Consider the following 20,068-nt stretch of genomic DNA (forward strand, 5'->3'; position numbering starts at 1 on the left):
GTACACAGGAGATGAGACGAATGTCTCCTTCCCATCGAATACAAGATACTCTCGTGCGTACTGTGTGAAAGATTAAAACCTAAAGTCAATGAGATAATTGGGCACTATCAATGCGCCTTTAGACCTGGTACATCCACCCTGGACCAGATATTCACACTGCGCCAAATCCTGGAAAAGATCCGAGAAGGACAAATCAACACCTACCACCTTCGATACCCCTTCACGTTCAAAGAGTATTTCAAGCCATGTCTGATTTTGGTATTCCTGCAAAATTAATTAGACTCTGCAGGATGACACTTGCTGATACGCGTTCCTCAGTAAGAATAGGAAAGAATCTCTCCGAACCATTCAATACCAAACGAGGTTTCAGACAAGGTGACAGCCTATCGTGTGATCTCTTGAATGTCCTGCTGGAGAAGATTATACGAGATGCAGATGTGAAAAAATTTGGCACACTTATCACAAGAAACACATGCTACTCGCCTATACCAACTACATCGATATCATAGGACGGTCATCGGAAGTTGTAACTGCAGCCTTTGAAAGAATCGAAAGACATTCCATGAAAATAGGTGTGGCAGTAAATGGAGATAAGACGAAATGGATGGTTTCAACTCCCAAAATGTCTTGTACACCCGAGCAGATAAAGAAAATGGAGAAAGTTGGGAACTACAACTTTGAGATAGTCAGTCCTGTCAAATTTGACAAAAACGTTCGATACATAAGTGAATTTTTTTAATTTTTTTTATTTACCACAATATTTGTCTGTTATCAAACTGTCGAATGCGAACAAGTTACAGAATACCATGAAATGTGAAATTCGCCTTCGACTACGACTGCTGTCGATTTTCGCCTTCGCCAACGCGAATACCACCTGTTCAGTGGTGGTTATCCTCTACTAATGCTGGCGACATTTGTGAGGTACATTGGCATGTAAAAACTTCACCGCAAAGAGGTGTCGCACTGGCCGCCAATGTATGGCCGGCCCTTGAGGCCTTCTGGCTGGGCAGTTAAACAGGTAACGTTTATCGTGCGGTCCCTGGTTACACTCGGGACATACATCTTGCACGTCGGCATCAATCCTTGCTCTTTAGGAGTTGAGGCGGATGCATCAGCCGGAACGCAATTGAGCCAGAACTACTCTGGTTTGACGAGGGTCAATTTCTTCGGGTGCAATGGGAGACGGTCGCGTTCCAAGGACTACATTCACCCGGTAGCCATTTAACGCATCTGCTACAGTGTCTGCATGAATGTTGTATAGACCTGCTTGATATGCCCCTTGATCTAGAGGCTATCTCTTGTAGCGCTGAACCTCACGCTCTAGATCTGCGATAACAGCCCAAAGGTATTGCATAGACAGCATGTAGTTATGTCTTCGCACTGGTAGAATCTTTGTCTCCTGATGGAGGTGGTCTACATCAGAACTGAGGAGACAGCCCGTCGCAGTTCGGAGTGCGGCGTTCCGACAGATCTAAATATTATTCCACTGCGTATCACAAAGCTGACGAGACCACACTGGCACTGCATAACTTACCACAGACCAGCCAATTGCTTTATACGTGGTCAACAAGGTTTCTTTGTCTTCACCACAAGTACTACCAGCAAGTGACTTGAGGATCTTGTTTCTACCTTTGACTTATCGCAAATTGCTGTGACATGTGAGGAGAATGTGTAAGAACTGTCAAGTGTGACGCCAAGTATTTTGCGACACTTGATGGTCGGAATCATTTCTCCATCGACCATCAGTCAGCTGAGTATTCAGCTCACGCGTATATGTAGTGAACAATGTGGCTGAAGATTTGGTGGCAGATTTCTTGCAGCGAAATATGAGGCAAGTTCGTTGAGGTAGACGTTCAACCTATCGCAGATGTCAACAATGGGTGAGGGGCCTGATGCCATGATTGTACAATCGTAAATATGGGTGCTCTGCCTTTAACCTTTTGATAACAGATCTTTTGGAACTTCAAAAACAACACTCCAACGATAGCAAACTATTTCAACATTATCACTACAGTGTAAAAAATTCTATCAACGAAACGCCAGTTTACCCCACAAATATTGATAAGAGAAAAATTCGTATTTTAGCCGTTTTAGGATGGGCCATACCCATGCAACGCATCGACACCTGCTAGATAAAAACTTAAAAGTGGTAATCCTCCATCTGCACAACACTTCATAGAAACATGCGTTTCTCTTGCTCAATATCAACGTACAATTCTTCATAACAAAGGCCTGGAGATCCTTAGGAACCCGTCTATTGAAAACATCAATATAGTATTCAATTTTCTAACACATTCTAATTGTAACTTAACTCTCTAAGTAAAAATTATATGTTATAAACAAATTCTTGTAACTGTTTAAGCTGATGGCCATAGTAGCTTTACCTTTTCTGTGTTTGAGCATATATTTATTATATGTTAGAACTAATAAATAAATAAAAAAAATAAATAAGATATAAAATTTTTTAAAAATTGTATATGCTGGCAATGGCTGAGTGCAACAAGTGAAATTGCCATTCGGGGCGTTTCTAGTGTTAAACGTTCCGGTGTATGTAACAAAGAATTCCATCCGAATATCAAATGTTGCGGTGTTGATAGACTAAGGGTGTATTTCAAAAAAAAAAAAAAAAATCATGAGATCTTTATTTGAATCGATTGTATGGTCCATACAATTTTATGTTTGAAGATTATTTCACGCAAATGTTGAGCGTGACTGCATCTTAAATGGTCCATCCACTTGGTCCAATATTGGCATTCTCTTTCCAACATTTCGGCCCGTATCTCACGAATAAATGCTTCAATGCATGAATCTATCAGTAGTCATGACAACTGTGTTGTGGTGTCCCATGATATAGAAAAGGCCTTTAACAGACATGACCATGGAATATTAGTAAGCAAATTGCACACTTGTTTTGGTTTTTCTAAGTCTGCGTGTTTTTTGTTGAAATCTTATCTGTCTGATAGGTTTCAATATGTGAGTTGTAATAATGCATTTTCGAATTTGTTGGCGGTAAAAAGTTACTATTTATAATGTATATGAATGAACTGTTTGTTGATATTGAAAGTTCTTATTGTTTACCATTTGCTTTTGCTGATGACGTCCAAATTTTATTGAAAAGTTGTTCTGGAAATCCAGAAGTTTTGTAAGGAGTTATTGACTCCAGTATCTCTATATTAATGGGGTGGTTGCGGGTTAACAATCTATCTGTAAATACCAGAAAGATAAAAGCAATGTGCTATGGAATAAGAAATATTTCGCCTGTAGTTGTCTGCATAAATGATGTTGTTATTGAGTACGTGGACAGTCTCAATTGTCTGGGAATGATCTTAGATCATTAGATCATTCTAAAGTTAATTACACTTTGCGTAAGCGTTATAATATGGAGCTTAGCCTTTCATTGCCAATGAGGAAGGCATTAGCAAATGCTCTTGTTATGTTCTCAATTTTATATTGTGCTAAGATTTATTGTGGTACTGTCGGGTTAGTTATAAGGAAGCTGCGTCTCGTGTTTAACAGTGCAGTAAGATTTGTGTTTCCTGTTGGTGTTCGCCAACATATTACGCCGTTTGTTCTAGATTTGTTGGGTTGCTCCTTTAATGATTTTCTTCGTATTCGTGCTTTGCTGTTTTTTTTACAAAATATACAAAAATCAGCACCCTGAATTTTTAGTTCATTAGAACGATCTTTTCACGTCAGAGTGGCTCGGCTTTTTAATTATTTGCCTCTGAACCTAAGACATTTCAACTTTCCCGTATATACATTTCGTACTCAACTATACAGCTTCTTTAGTCCGGCGTAGTAATTTAATGAATCTTATATTTTTTTATTACATTTATAAATATAAGAATAGACTTCCATACAATTGTTTTCATCTTTTAAACGAGTTTTTGTTAAGCGAGTTAAACTGATAAATTATGATTGTAAAATTTTTGCAAATTCAGAAGTTTATTTTTTAAAATTTTTTTTATAAAATTTTAAATGTTGAAGTAATGTCAACTTCTTATTGTTTTTATTATTAATTATTATTGATTATGTTTTTAAATATAGAGATTAACTGCTTTTGAGTAGTATTTAATCCCTGATTTATTTTTAAGAAAACTTTAATGAATTGTTAATTTTGTAGTGTTTTAGTCATATATGGTCTAACGACTTGACTATTAAATGAGCAAATTAAATTAAAAATTAAATTGAAGCAGCGGGACTGTCTGAATGAACATGAGCGCCACAAAAAATAGTTTAAAGGCATTAAATCGCATGATTTAGGAGGCAAATTGACCGGTCCCGAACGTGAAATAAAATGCTCACAATAGTAAGATGGGTCCAAGAATCTTTGCTTATATCGCTAGGGCCAGTTTGGTGATGGCAGTTGTCGACAAGAGAGAAGAACAGGGCTGCATACCTAAGAATAATTGGAGTGGGATAGTCATCAGTATACTCCGATGTTCTTGCAGAATTTCCTGGGTCTCCTCCAGTTTGTGACGATGCAGGCTGGTATAGGGGCCGATACAGACTAATTGCCATCGGGGATCAACGCTCTGAAATGTATCGTTGTGCGCTAAAAAAGATTGATGAGATCTGGACAGGTGCAACACTAGATTTAGTCAAGAAGGAAGGTATTCCTTATCGACCAATGGTGCATGCTTGGATACCAAGGATTCCCTCAGATCCTGCATCCATACTTAGAAGACTAAGGGAATGTAATCCCACTCTTTCCTCTTTTCAACCTAACAAAATCCCAATCTTTCAAACATCGACTGGAAGATTGCAGATGGTGACCGGAGACATGGAGTATTCGTACTAAACTCCGGCTGTCTTCAGACTTCAACAAGTCTGAAGGAGTTGTATCCTACGGATACAACACGTTGAGACTGAAGGTGGGGTGAATAGAAGCGGTGGGTGGGGGAATCAGGAGGTGACTCAGCAGTTGTTGCTGAACACTTGCCTGAGGAACTATCGACCACATCGGTAAGATCTGACGGATTGCAGGTGACTGAAAATCCCCCTGTCACAATCGAGACAGGAGGGGATGGCATCAAAACGGGACCCGACAAGCCCTCTGTGTGTGGGTCATCTGGTTGGACTGGGCTCAAGGTGTGCGCCAGCGGGGAAGGACGAAACTCAAAAAGTACTTCGACAGCAGCAGCTAGTGAAGCATCTAAGGAGGAATCGTCCACACCGCAAATGTCCTGAGAAAGAGTGGTTCCACTGCTTTCTCACCTGCCCCTGGATACGTACGGAAGCTCATCATGACAAGATCTAACGAATCTTGCGAGGATGAACTCCTGGCGGAACCAGAAGACGAGGCTAATACAACAGTGGTGGAAGTTCTGAATGCTGACTATGGTCCGGTCATAGTCAGGATCATCGATCGGTGTCGGTAAGGTGTAACCGTTGCATGGAGTGGATACATTTCCGATCTTGCTCTGGCCTCACTTCACTACGGGAGTATAGTCATACTTGATATGTCGCAAGGTGCTGTGCGAACATAGCCAGCAGTGGGCTACAAGCGTCGTCGGAATATGCGACTGTCGTTGCAGCCACTCCGTACGGAGCATTCCAATAACCGTATACTGTGGACGCGTCCGGTAGCTCCCAGCTAAGCTTCTCGTGCCAGCAACGAACACTACACATATTGGAGCTCAATGTTCCAGCCTGTGTGGTGCTCAAAGCTATCCCAACCGGGAGAAATTTAGTAAAACTAAAAAAATTACGTAAAAAAAACGCAGATGAGCAGGTCTGCAAATGGTCCAAAGAGTACGTTAGGATATAAACAAATTTAACAACAACAAATTCAGAGAATTTATCTCAAATCTCACCTATGGTAGTAAGATTGATTACACTTTGTGGAAAGATACCAAGCAACTCAATCAACCTAAAAACCTGAATCATCCCTTGAGAACGAGCCAAAATACATGGGCGAAGTCAGATACTGATAAGACCAGAATTTTTGCGGAGCACTTAAGTTCAATATTTTCCTAGAAAACACTGTCAATTCCAATGCCCAAAAAGTCGAGCGTGAACACATTCCGAAAGTTACTATGAGATAACTCTTTCAGGAAATAAAAAATCTCAAAAACAAAAAATCTCCAGACTCCGATCTGATAACTGGCGATACTCTTAAGCACTTACCGATAAAGGCGTTGGCAAAACTTAACAAAATTTTCAATCCTGCCATTCGACTACAGTACGTGCCTGCTCCTTGGAAGCTAGCTGAAGTAATTATGATACCGATGCCTGAGAAGAACCCAAACGAATCTAACCCTTATAGACCCATCTCCTTATTACCACTGATTGGAAAACTGTTCGAAAAAATAATTTGTAAAAGGCTTAATTCATATATACCGAAAAAAAAAAAATATTATTCCAAATCATCAGTTTGGATTCCACAAAAGTCACTCTACAATAAAACAAATTCATAGAATAACCCATAACGTTGAAGAAAATAAAGAGGTACGTCCGCAAGAGTCCGACAGTTAAGTTTATTAAAGTTGTAATACTGTGAGTACTGCAATTCCTGTGGAGTTTCGGCATCATAAGTCATAAATAGGCCCCTGGAGCAGAGGTTAGCATGTCCGCCTATGACGCCGAACGCCTGGGTTCAAATCCCGACGTGAACATCAATGAAATTTTGAGTAGTGGCTATATTTACAAAATAACCTGCCATGTTAAAACGTCTCTGCCAGGTGGTGGTGGTACCGCTATGCGTCGCGCCGTTCCGATTCGGCCCCTTATCATTGGGCTTAAACTTTAAATATCCTTAATGGAATGTTCATGGGAAATTTAGTAGTAGTAGCAGTAGGTCATAAGTATAAGATCGTACTTAAGTATTCGGCATGTATATGTCTTATGACATGTCACTTTTTGTATTCACATGTAATTTAAAATGTTTGTCAAATTGTCAGTTTACATACGATTCATAATTTTTGCTATCACACCTGTATGTTACTTTCATATGACATAACCTAAAAATGTGAGCAAATATGATTTTTTATGCTTAAAAATTTTTTAAGTTGAGATAAAGGTGGTTAAATCATACATTTATAAAAACAACTCATTTTGGGTTGCTTTCATTTGACTGACAACATAACAGCTGATTTATTTGTTTTTGTCAGAAGGAATAGAGCACACTCTAAACCAAAAAAATTGTATGTGCTATTTTACGTTAGGTTTCATTTCACAAATCACACTGTGTAGACCAAAGAATTTTAAGAAGTCAAAAAAAAAACCCCCAGTAAAAACATCATCATATTGAACAGTTATATTTGTAATGTAATGGTGTGGACAAACGTGTGGTAGAGAACACAGAAAAAATTAAATCGGTTTCAATCAAAAAACTAATTGATCCAATTAATTTTTTAACCGAAACTAATTCAATGACGAAAATGATATTATCAATAAATTTTTGAAGAGGTGGTGATTGAAAATTTTTGAAATTTCCAATCAATTTTACAACTGATCCAATTAAAAAAATTATTGAATTTTTTTAATTGATCCAATTAAAATTTTATTTGGATCAATTCAAAATTGTATAATTGAAAATATTCAAATGTTATTTAAAATTTTTGCAAAAAATTGAAAAAATTTAATTGAAAATTTCTATCACGATCATAATTGAAAAAAGTTCATATTCAATCAAAAACATGATGGAATCAATAAATTTTTTAATTAAAATTTTCATTACGATGGTAGTTGAAGAAAAAAATACGGATTCAATTAAAAAATGATTGATTCAATTAATTTTTTAAAAGAAAACATTTTTTTTCAATTAAATTTTTAATTGAAATTAAATTAAATTTTTAATTGAAAAAGTTTTCTTGATATTTCTGTGAATATTACGGTTTGGTCTATGTACAGTCAGTCAATAAGTAGTCGTTGCGACTTGACAGCTTATTCAATTAATATCGATTCCGTTTTTTTCTATGCTCTCACCTTCAATTTTGAATGGGACATTTTGCTTGACATATAATGCTACTCCTCCTCCTAGCAAGCAACGATTATGCCTAAGCACATTATATCCCAGAATAGAAATCATCTGGTATGGATTCATTAAAACAAGTTTCGCCTTTCGTTCTCTACTTTGAAGGCAGTAAATGGAATTTTATAACGGCGTTGTTACATTTATTGCTTTCCATATATTGTCGAAGATTTAATGCAGATTCTCCGACTGATTGAATCGCAACCGACGGCTAAGTTCTCCTGATTAGATACCTGCATCTTTAACTTAAAGATTTCTTTCAATATCTCAAACTGTTGGCGTCTGAAGTTTCTATTTCCTTTTCTGGATACGGTTGTTGGGACCAACAACTTAAGAAATTCTTTTCCACCTCCTCTATTCTCTTATTTATATATGTGTTGAGTCGCTCTTCTGTAGCTTCGAGACCATCTTTGAAAGCACCCATTGCTTTTCAAATCGGAATTCAAGTTCATATAAGAGATTGTTATTCGGTTCAGCTCGGCCCAGCCTTGGCGTTTTTAAGATATTCTCGGGAGTTGACAAGCCATCCCCCTCTCTCTCTCTCTCTCTCACTATTCGATGAAGCCGTTAGCTAATCCATCAACTATTCATGGCGTTGATTGTTTGTGGTGGTTAGGTCTGATAGCAGCTTCTCTTGAAATGCCTTTTCGTCTAGCTTAGACATTTTGTTTGTTGGCGTTGTTTTTTTTTACTCTATTTCTTATTATTTTTTGTTATGTGTTTTATTTTGAAGTTCTTTGTGTGTGTAAATAACAAAGCTCTGAAATGTGTGTTTTCGTTTAAATCAAAATGTATTATTTTCTATTGCATAGAACAATACTGCAACTGCTTTCAAACAAACACAACCTCGTGCGACTTGTTGAGTGTGAACATCTCAGATAGTAAACGGCTTTTAGGTTGATAACAACCAAGGCGGCAGGGTCAAGAACTGTCTTAGAGTGTAAGAAGGCTTTTGACGCATTTTGTGAACATGAAATTATCGTAAAATTTTTAAAAATCTTACAAACCAGCGCCAATAACTTGACTCGGTGCAGTGTCAACGCAAGAACATCAAAAGTGAACATTTTTATGGACATGACTTGTCTAAGAGGGAAACAAAAACCAAGTCACTCACTGTCTTAAAGTTCGCACCTTCCCTGCGCATGACAAAATCCGCATCGATTTGGTGCCGGGTCATAGTGGAGTAATGGGGAATGAAAACGTAGACGTCTTCATTGTAAGAGTTAGAGGACTGCTGTCTATAAACTTGGTGAATGTGAAGCCTTTCAAGGCAGTCAAAGTTAAGAGACGTGTGTGGGCGACGTATAGTGAATCCACTTAGGGCATAAATAGAGAATATGATTAGGTAATTCGTTGTATAGATTGCCTTTTCATTTTTAGAGTGCACAGCAAGCCGATGACTGGCTTAGATATACCATGTCCATAGTGGGGTAAGAAGGGTTAAAATCCGCATGCTTTTATAAAAATCTTAAAACTAGCTCAAAAAAAATTTTAAATGTTCAATAGCTATGTGTTGATATGTGTTGGGAATACGAAATTTTTAAACCAATTTATGCTTAAAATATAACGGCATTATTCACAAATCTACATATAGTGTAAAGCTTTAAAAGGATACGGCATGGAAACACGCTAAAATACTCCCAATTCCAAAACCGAACGCAAGCAATGAATATCGCCCAATAGCCACTTGCCGTACCTATCAAATGCGTTTGGGGGTATTTTACATAAACAAATAGGCGAATATCATGAATTGCTCACCATACATCAATCTGGATTTCGCCAAAAGCATAGCAGCAGACTTGTAACACAATTCTAGTCTTACTGAAACACTCAAACAAAGGCTTTTGACTGCGTCAATCACGATACTCTATGCGGTAAACTACAACAGAACTCTCATTTTTGTGACCGCAGTGAGACTGATTTCAAACTGCTTAAACCGTCGAACTCAATTCGTAGTAATAAAAACAGCCTGCATGTAAAAGCTGGCGTACCTCAAGGGTCAATTATATGGGCAAGGGTTCGAATCCTGGTTTTCCCCTCCTAATGCTGGCAACATTTGTGAAGAACTAAGCCACGTAAAACTTCTCTCCAAAGAGATGTCGCACTGCGGCACGCCGTTCGGACGGAAAGGAGGCCCCTTATCATTGAGCTTAAACTTGAATCGGACTGCACTCATTGATATGTGAGAAGTTTGCCCCTGTTCCTAGGTGGAATGTTCACGGGCAAAATTTGCAATTATATTAACGAATTACCAAACATTCTTAACATATGAAAATGCATATCTACGCAGATGATGTGCAAACCGAGCAAACTGTCCCAAATTGCATATTTCCGAAGGTGTAATGAAGCTTAATATGGATTTACAAACAATTTACTCGTGAGCCGTAATAAAACCATCTTATGATAAATCCCAAGAAATCAAACTTTTTACTTTTAAACTACGGAACGAGTGCAATTACATGCGAACATTTTGTAAAGATTGGAAATCAAAACATTCCCCAAGGCAAAAAAATGAGGCGTTATTTTTAATCTAACAATAAAATGGAGTGATCAAACTGTTGTTGCCAACGGAAAAGTTTTTAATATGCCGAGAACGTTATACCAGACACAACATTTTACACATATTCACATTCGCACCCTCTAATCTATGGAACCGAATTATTTACACAAACTTCGATTCAAGAAGCAAACATAGACTAGAAGTTGCATACAATTCAATTTTAAGATACGTTTATGGACTGAAAAGATTCGAGAGTTGCTCAGCATTTCGGAAAAGCTTGTATGGAGTGAATATTGCAAACGTTCTGTATATTAAATCACTGATACTTTTTCACAAAATTATATATACCAAAAACACCAGCGTATTTGTATGAAAAACTGCAATTTGGCAGAAACAACAGATAGTACCGGAGTGGCAAATTTTCTTCACTATAGCCCGACTTTGGAACACCCTCCCACACCGACTACGCCATCGCTGACCGCAATAAGGGGGATTGTGGTGAATAAAAAAATAATCAACCTTATTCCCGTTGTCGAAGGCGAATTTCACATTTCGTGGAAATCTGTAACTTATTCGCCTTCGACAGTTTGATAGAGAAAAATACTGTGGCAAATAAAAATAATGCCCCTTATTCCGGTTGGCGATGGCGTAGTCGAATGTCGAAATATTTTCAAAATGGTATTATGGTTGTCGAAGACGAAAATTTGTTTACAGTTTTGGTATTACATAAGTGGAATTCGACTGTCAAATTTAACGAAAACGATCGATATATAAGTTGATTGCATTCTAAACTACATCGCGCCTGTTTGCCGGAAGAGTATGGAACCTACTTTTAGATAATTTTTTTTATTTACCACAATATTTTGTTATTATGAAACTGTCGACGGCGAATAAGTATCAGAATAACACGATATTAGCCTTTGAATATGACTGCTGTCGATTTTCGCCTTCGACAACGGGAATAAGGGTGAATATTTCATAGCTAAACCATGAAATTAAATTAATATGGGTTGGGGTTGGCCTGGCTTTGGTAAACTTGTTTTTATCGTTGAAAAAATTAATAAACATATTTCTCTAGACCTGAGACTTATTCAGCAATATGTTATTTGGAATCAAGTGTGGAAAAAACGTGACACAATTCAAGCAAATTTTATTTTCAACCAACCGTTGACCTAGAAATACGGCTTATAGAGTCCTAGAATGAAAATGAAGTGAAAGTTTTTCATGCCTTCTGCCATAAACAAATTGGAGTGTATACATTTTTTATTCTATCCCGTAAGGGACCCCTCCACTGGTAATTTTTTGCGTTTTGCAAATTCAAAAGCCCGAACCAGCCAGTTATACGGGTATATAACAAGTAAAGACGTGCTAAGTTCGGCCAAACCGAATTTTATATACCCTCCACCATGAATGACATTTGTCAAGTTCTTTGGACGGTTTCTCTTTATAGGCTGGAACTTACAAAAAAAAATCGATAAGGATAGGTCAAGCAATAAATGGAGAACTGCTTCCCGTAGCGCAGAGGCTAGCATGTCCGTCTATGATGCTGAACGCAAGGGTTCGAATCCTGGTCAGACCATTAGAAGAAATTTTCAGCGGTGGTTTTCCCCTCCTTATGCTGGCAACATTTGTGAGGTACTATGCCATGTATAACTTCCCTCCAAAGAGGTATCGCACTGCGGCACGCCGTTCGGGCTCGGCTATAAAAAGGAGGCCCCTTATCATTGAGATTAAACTAGAATCGGACTGCACTCATTGATATGTGAGAAGTTTGCCCCTGCTCCTTAGTGGAATGTTCATTGGCAAAATTTGCAAACTTTGATTCCTGTAGGTCCCCAACAAGTCAAATCAAGAGATCGGTTTCTATGGGAGCTATATCAGGCTAAAGACCGATTAAGACCATACTTGACATGGCTGTTGAAGGTCGCCCGTGAAGTAATTGTTTAAAATTTCTGACAAATTGAAAGAAATCGCGCCCTCTAGAGATTCAAAAAGTGCACCTTGGAGATTGGCTAAAATAGGAGCTTTGCCAGCTTATGGACCGACTTTCACATTTGTTGGAGTTTGCAAAAGAAGTAATTGTGCAAAAATTTAGCCAAATCGGGGATGATGATGAGACGTTGGAGCATTTCCTTTGAACGAGCTTGCTCACCTATGAGAGCTTGACGAGGGTCGCCACCTCTAAATGCAAATGTGGCTACAACAATAACAATAACTTTATGCGTTAACCCTCATTAAGTTTATACGGACCTATTTATTCCTTTACATTTTAAACACAAGAGATTTTTTGAAGATTATAAAATCGGTATTCACAAAACTTAATGGAGATTTCCTTTATAGAACTGTCTTATAAACCTTTTTTTAGGGATTTATCAAGTAAGAATTATGTCTGCTTTTTTCAATTTCATAGCCAAATTATTTTCTTTTTTTCAATTTCTTAAAAAATAAAATTTTTAATTCCGTCAGAATGACCATATTGTTAATTCCATAGGATTTATTCCTACTCCTGTTGTTGTTGTTGTAGCAGTTTGTTGTGTTTTATCTTTCATCTGCTTGACTCTGTTGATTGTCTAGATTCAGGAACTCCAGAGTCAAGAGGGGTCTGGGCTTGCACGTCTGCATCAATCCTTGCTCTGTAGGAATTGAGGCTGACCTGCCGGAACGTAATTGAGCCAGAACTACTCTTGGTTTGCAATGTTAGGTCCATTTCTTTAGGTGCAATGGGAGGCGGTCGTTCTCCAAGGACAACATTCACCCGGTAGCTATTTACCGCATCTGCTACCGTATCTACATGATATGCCGCTTTGTCTAGAGGTTCTTTCTTTTAGCGCTGAACCTCACGCTTTAGATCATGTAGATCCACCTTAAGGCTGCTGGGCGGTGGATACCTATCTACAAGTTGATGATTTGGATGGTCTCTGCGATAATAGCTCAGAAAGATATTGCTTAGACAGCATGTAGTTATGTCTTCGCACTGGTAGGATCTTTGTCTTCTGATGGAGGTTGTCCACATGAGAACTAAGGAGACAGCCAGTCGCAGTTCGAAGTGCGGCATTCTGACAGAACTGAATATTATTCCACTGCGTGTCATAAAGCAGAGTAGACCACACTGGCGCTGCGCATAACTTACCACAGACCAGCCAATTGCTTTGTACGTGGTCCACAAAGTTTCTTTGTCTGCACCCCAGAAGAATGTGTAAGAGCTGTAAAATGTGACGCCAAGTATTTTGGGACACTTGATGGTCGAAATAATTTCTTCATTTCTTATCCCTAAATTCTACAAATGACTGGCGACCACACAGATAATTCGGGTCCCGGCGTTTCAGGTCTGGTTGGAGGGACGTGTTGGCGATGTCCTCAAATAGTTTGGCATGGCTGACCGTGTCGAATGCCTTCGATAGGTCCAGTGCCACGAGGACCGTCCTATCACATGGCCTGGGCTGATTGAAGCCAAGGCAAATGTGTGCGGCGATGGCATGCAAAGCAGTTGTTGTGCTATGCAGTCTTCGGAATCCATGTTGATGCTCAGCGAATGGAAATTCTACTACAACTGTTACTTTCGGAATGCACGGTTGAACAACCTTCAGATTAGTCACGGTTACATCGCCAAAAGTGACTGAGGTCCTGTCATCCCGTCTACTTAACAGTAGACCACAGCTTGCCTAAACCAATGCCTAAGTTACATTGCTCCAAGTGTTCCAGCCACAAATTCCGCTTATGCTCGTTGACAACCATGTTTATTTCCAGATTCTGCTCGCTGGTTAGTGGGGTCCGTACAACGAATCCTATCACGCTCGTGTGTAAGTACCACTGCCTGCGCCGGGAAATTGGGTCCCACTTGGAATATTCGACTGGCATCATTTACTCCTACTCATGTGGCACCAAGTAGTTTTGAATAATCGATTATCTGAAGTGCAATGTTGGAAATTTTCCCACGAACATTCCTTTAAGTAACAGGAGGAAGAAGACTTCTTGAGTGCTGGCCAATTCTAATTTATGCTCAATGATACGGGACCTCCTTTTAGTATCCGACTCTGGACGGCGTGCTACTTAGCGATTAAAATATCTCATTATGTTGAAAGCAATTTAACTTTGTAACATACATACTTGTTATATTCTTATGAATTCAAATCAAGTTAGTTTTTGAATTATGTATGTATGTAGAAAAGAAAAATATTGACATTCCATTTTAAATTTTATTCATTCTTGTAAGTTTCTTCATTGAATAAATACACATTTTATATATCGACTTTTTTTTATTTGAGCTCTGCCAAAATAATTTTCCAAGGAAACATATGTGAAATATATTTCAAAAACGAATTTGTTTGCAGTTGCGATGCTTCATAATGGTCTGTACAAATTAAATACACCAAATACAACTCAAAATCAAAAGATTTTGATGGCCAGTCACTCGAAATTCATACACGAATGGCATAGATGTTTAGGCCATCGTGATATAGAATGTGCCAAAAGGATGTTAAAGGAAGTCTATGGCGATTACCCAAAAGTCTGTACCTGTAGTGATGTTTGTCAGACGTGCATAAAAGGAAAATTATCCAGAAATGTTTTTGCGAAAAATTCGAAACAGAAATGTGATCAAATATTAGATCTGGTTCATAGCGATGTCTGTGGACCCATGGAAGCTGTCACCCCTGTGGGTAAGCGTTATTTTGTGACATTTATAGACGACTTTAGTAAATATATGGTAATATATTTATTGAATCATAAGTCGGAAGTCTGTATAAAACTAAAGGAATTCTGCAATATGGTAAAAACAAAGTTTGGCAAGTACCCTAAAGTCATAAGGTCTGACAATGGAGGAGAATATACTGGGAGTGAAATTCGTAGTTTTTTGAAGCAGAATGGTACAGCCGAAAGAAGGAATAGATATGTGGTCGAAATGATACGATGCATGCTTATAGATGCAGATATGCCAAAATCATATTGGGGAGAAGCTGCCGTTACGGCTACTTACATTCAAAATCGCTGTCTTACTAGATCAAATAATTCAATTCCGTACACTCTGTGGGAAGGGAAGAAACCAAGCCTTGAAAATTTAATAATATTTGGAAGTAAGTGCTTAGTATACGTACCGAAAGAAAAAAGAAGGAAGCTGGATGTTAAAGCTAAAATGCTGACTTTTGTAGGCTATTCTGAGGAAGCAAAAGGATTGCGTTTTTTGGATAGAACTACTAATAAAATTACAATAAGTCGTGATTACAAAATTGTTTGTGATAATTTCCAAGAAAGTGAAGCTTCAAATAAAGATAACAACGAAATGTATGTAGACATTTTTAAATTGCCAAAGATTGGTAGTGACGAATCAACTATTGAAGAATCAAGTGACATAGAAGAGCATTTTTACGATGCTGATTTAGATGACCTTAATACATTCAAAATGGACGATAATCTTGAAATCACTGATAGAATGCCGATATCACGAGAAACAAGCCAGATTCCACTGGCAATGGTGCAAGAAAATGTTGCCAGTGATCAGCCGTTGTTGAGAAGATCTCTTAGAACAACAAAAGGAAAACTTCCAGAAAGATTTATGATGAGCATCGGAAGTAATGAATCAGAACCTAAAACTTTTCAGGCTGTTATGAAAAGGGACGACAAAGAAATGTGGTTGGAAGCAATGAAGGAGGAACTAAAGTCATTGCATGATAACAACACCTGGGAGTTAAGAAATTTTCCAGATAATCGAAAAGCGATTGGTTGCAAATGGGTTTTCAAACTAAAACGAGATGCCAGCGGAAAAGTTGTAAAATATAAGGCAAGACTTGTAGCACAAGGTTTTAGTCAGCGGTATGGTGTTGATTATGATGAAGTGTTTGCGCCGGTTGTTAGACAATCCACACTTCGAATGTTTTTGACATTGTCTGGTCAAAATTATATGACTGTTAAACAGTATGATATTAAGACTGTATTCCTATATGGTGAGCTTAACGAGGAAGTATACATGAAGCAACCAATAGGGTTTGAAACTTCCAATGGCAAAATCTGTAAACTAAAAAAAAGCATATACGGACTTAAACAATCTGCCCGATGTTGGAATGAAAAGCTCTGCCAAGTTTTTTTAAATGCAGGTTTCAAGAAAGGGCTCACAGATAGTTGTGTTCTACGAAAATGGGGAGTGGATATTTGTTCTAATATACGTGGACGATATTCTTGTAGCAACGAAGTCGGATTTAAACCATGATTATGTAATGAATTTACTGAAAACAAATTTTGAAATAACTGCTCTTGGAGAAGTCAATTATTATCTGGGAATGATGGTTTTTACAGTCTATCTCAAGAACATTACATAAATGAAATTGTGAAATACGCTGGATTGGAAATTGCCAGAACATCCAAGATACCAATGGACGTTGGATATGTAAAAGAAGACGTTAAAAGTAAACCCATGCCTAATAATGAAAGGTATTGACGTTTAGTTGGATGCCTGCTTTATATTTCCGTAAATTCTAGACCTGACATAACAGCAGCTGTCTCAATTTTAAGCCGTAAAGCAACGAATCCTACATATCGTGATTGGAATGAGTTAAAAAGGCTGATTACTTATCTCAATGGTTCCAAATCGTTGCGACTAAATCTAAAATGTGGAGATTTGAAAGGCTTATATGGATTTGCTGATACTGATTGGGCTCAAAATAGGAGTGATAGAAAATCAAATACCGGATTTCTTTTTAAATATAATGGATCCCCTATATCATGGTGTTGTCGCAAAAAAGATTGCGTATCATTATCATCGACAGAGGCTGAATATATATCGTTATGTGAAGCAGTTCAAGAATCTTTGTGGTTAAGAAGACTATTAAACGATTTTGAAATAATACCAGCTGATCCTACTATGATCTATGAAGATAACCAAAGTTGTTTGAATTTGGTTCAGTCTGAAAAATTCAGTAGACGTAGCAAGCATATATCTACAAAATACTATTTCATAAAAGATTTAAAAGAGAAAAAAAGAAATAAGTTTGGAATATTGCCCTACGGAAATAATGGAAGCAGATATATTTACCAAACCACTTCAATTGAACAAAATTCAACAATTTCAAAAAAGTCTTTTCTTGCAATGAGATTAAATTGAGAAGGAGTGTTGAAAGCAATTTAACTTTGTAACATACATACTTGTTATATTCTTATGAATTCAAATCAAGTTAGTTTTTGAATTATGTATGTATGTAGAAAAGAAAAATATTGACATTCCATTTTAAACTTTATTCATTCTTGTAAGTTTCTTCATTGAATAAATACACATTTTATATATCGACTTTTTTTATTTGAGCTCTGCCAATACATTATACATATGGGTCAAAGAGTATTAAAATATGAACCACATATTTTGGTACCGAAATTCATATACCAATTCTTATGCAAACCTTCTATGGTGGGTACATGACATGTTTAAACCGGGAGAACCAAACATAATTTGTACTTGTTTTTGATGAAAAATTGAAAAATAATTTCCGTACATAATAAATTGCTTTTAAATTGAAAGAAGTATTATCGTTTTTTGTTTTTTATAAAAAGTATTTAATTCAAAATGGTTTATCCTAACTCCCTTTCATTTGTTTGGGGGAAAATTTCCCAAATTTTATCGTCTCATTCTCCCTTTTATTTCGATTCAGAATGCTTACTTTTTCCCGGCCTTCTCCGAAGTTTGTTTAGAATAAGAGAAAAGGAAATAGAGAAAAAAAATGTTATTCAGAATAGGGCTGAAGTAATTTTAAGAAAAATTGGAGATTTTGTACATTCCCTACTTTGTAAACGATATTCAAGTTCGAGATAACATAATAAAAACGGAAGAATGATCCACGGCTTCTACCTCATTTTATACATGTTTCAAAGAAATACTTTAAAGGTACTGATATATAGGCATTTATGTTTTTGTCGAATGGTCGAAGTTGCTTATACAATAACTGGTTAGGTTGGCTGGGAATTTACTAGACACCAATTTCAGGTAAACATTTGTTGCCTAATCCAAATAGCCGTACTTTTTGGGGAGATTCATATCGATCGTTTAAAATTGCCCAATACAATATTTCGTCAACCTTCCAAATTTCCGTCGGTATTTTCTTGTTTCCAACTGCTTTTTTTTTTTGCTAATAACTATTCGGTTCTACACAAATTGTTTTATGATACAATAATAACTTACTTTTTCTGTTTGAGTATGAAGTGTTAGCATTAGACTTGCGACCGCGTCCACGGCTTTTGGTTGGCGCCTTTCTGTTGTTGCGACTCCCTTCACTTTCCTGTGGGGAAGATGCTCTCGATGCGGATGGCGTGCTTTGGGAGTCGCTGTTCTTGCTTAAATATTTTGGTTTTTTCAGCAACTGATAATTAAATTTACTTCCCGCACGTTCATTTGGAGTCTTTGGCGGTCTACCCCTCTTTCGACTTCCACGGCCACTCATTTTATTTATATTTTGTTGATGGCGTATTGTATGTGCTTTTCCACCAAGCGCTGTTCCTTCCGTTATTGAAGCCTCGAGTCTAGTTTCGGATTCTACTTTCTTCACATCTGTTTAACTAACAACTGATAAGTGTTTGTTTTTCTAAGATTGCTACACTCTCAGATATTTACCATTGATGCAATGTTATGTTTATAGTTTCAACGTTGCATTTACATTAAATTTTTAAAATCAAGTATAGCTGCCATCTCCATAGATTAGATTGAGATCATACGCAAATAAAATCTCAGATTTAAATTTTAAACACCTGCAACTCGTGTACGTGTAATTCTTTCACACAAATACTGAATCGATGATGCAAACCGTTTTTATTTTCTTTCTACAATATTATTTAGCAATTTTTAACGAGAGAAAATTTTTACTTTTAACTCTGGCAGAATTCAGCAAAACTTGTATTTTAAATGTTGGCTGTACTGCTAACGTTGGCGTGATTTTGATTCATAGCGCGAGATAGCTAGATTTTAGACAAGGATGGCAATGTTGTAAGAGCGAGACATTTTTAACATGACCCACACACGTTCTGGTGCAATGGTCATATTTATCGTTCATTTCCACATTTTTTTTATTTCAATTACCAAGTGCAATTTACCGGCCCCTCACCGATTCCTCTGAAAATTCCCGGAAACGAACATGGGTCTTGAGATATAGGCCTCGAAAGAGTCGGTCAAAACCAAGTCATATAACCCAGGTAGTGTACAGCAAACAACTGAGTACATTTTTTTGTGTGTCCATTGTAGTTAAGTACATAACACAAACAAACGACGATAAATGGCGCGAATAATTGTAGCAACATTCTCAAAATCGGAGTTGCACAAACAACTGATTTTGACAGATAGTGCACTCCATATTTTGCAGTTGGGCCACTACTCCTAAACCAAGATATATTCACTTACTGGAAGTGGCAGTTGCCCAACAACAATATATTGAGTGCACTATCTGTCAAAATCAGTGATTAATGCAACTCTGATTTTGGGTATGTTACTAGTACACGCCATTTTTCGTTGGTTGTGTGTGTCATGGTTCTTAACTATAATAGAAACACACAAGCAAAACTCGTCGCACTTCGCGAACAAAAATTGTACTCAGCTGTTTACGGCTGACTACCTTGTAATTATG

The 20,068-nt window shown here is 37.4% G+C and overlaps 1 protein-coding gene across 6 annotated transcripts in view; it reads right to left on the reverse strand.

Moving 5' to 3' along the window:
- LOC106092088 (nucleosome-remodeling factor subunit NURF301) overlaps positions 1–19,363 on the reverse strand; it is a 94,229-nt gene extending 74,866 nt beyond the window's left edge. For 5 of the 6 annotated variants that reach the window (XR_009396629.1, XM_059361074.1, XM_013258840.2 and 2 more), the window contains exons 1-2: positions 19,066–19,363; positions 18,637–19,010 (exon numbers count right to left, since the gene is read on the reverse strand). Coding sequence is in view for 5 of the 6 variants with exons in the window: in XM_059361074.1 (XP_059217057.1) it covers positions 18,637–18,895 (259 nt within the window). In the remaining variant the exon portion in view is untranslated. The remainder of the gene's footprint in view (positions 1–18,636; positions 19,011–19,065) is intronic. The other variant, XM_013258841.2, reaches the window with a different exon arrangement.
- Positions 19,364–20,068: the final 705 nt, after the last annotated feature.

Source organism: Stomoxys calcitrans, chromosome 1 (assembly GCF_963082655.1).
Source record: "Stomoxys calcitrans chromosome 1, idStoCalc2.1, whole genome shotgun sequence".
NCBI lineage: Eukaryota > Metazoa > Arthropoda > Insecta > Diptera > Muscidae > Stomoxys > Stomoxys calcitrans.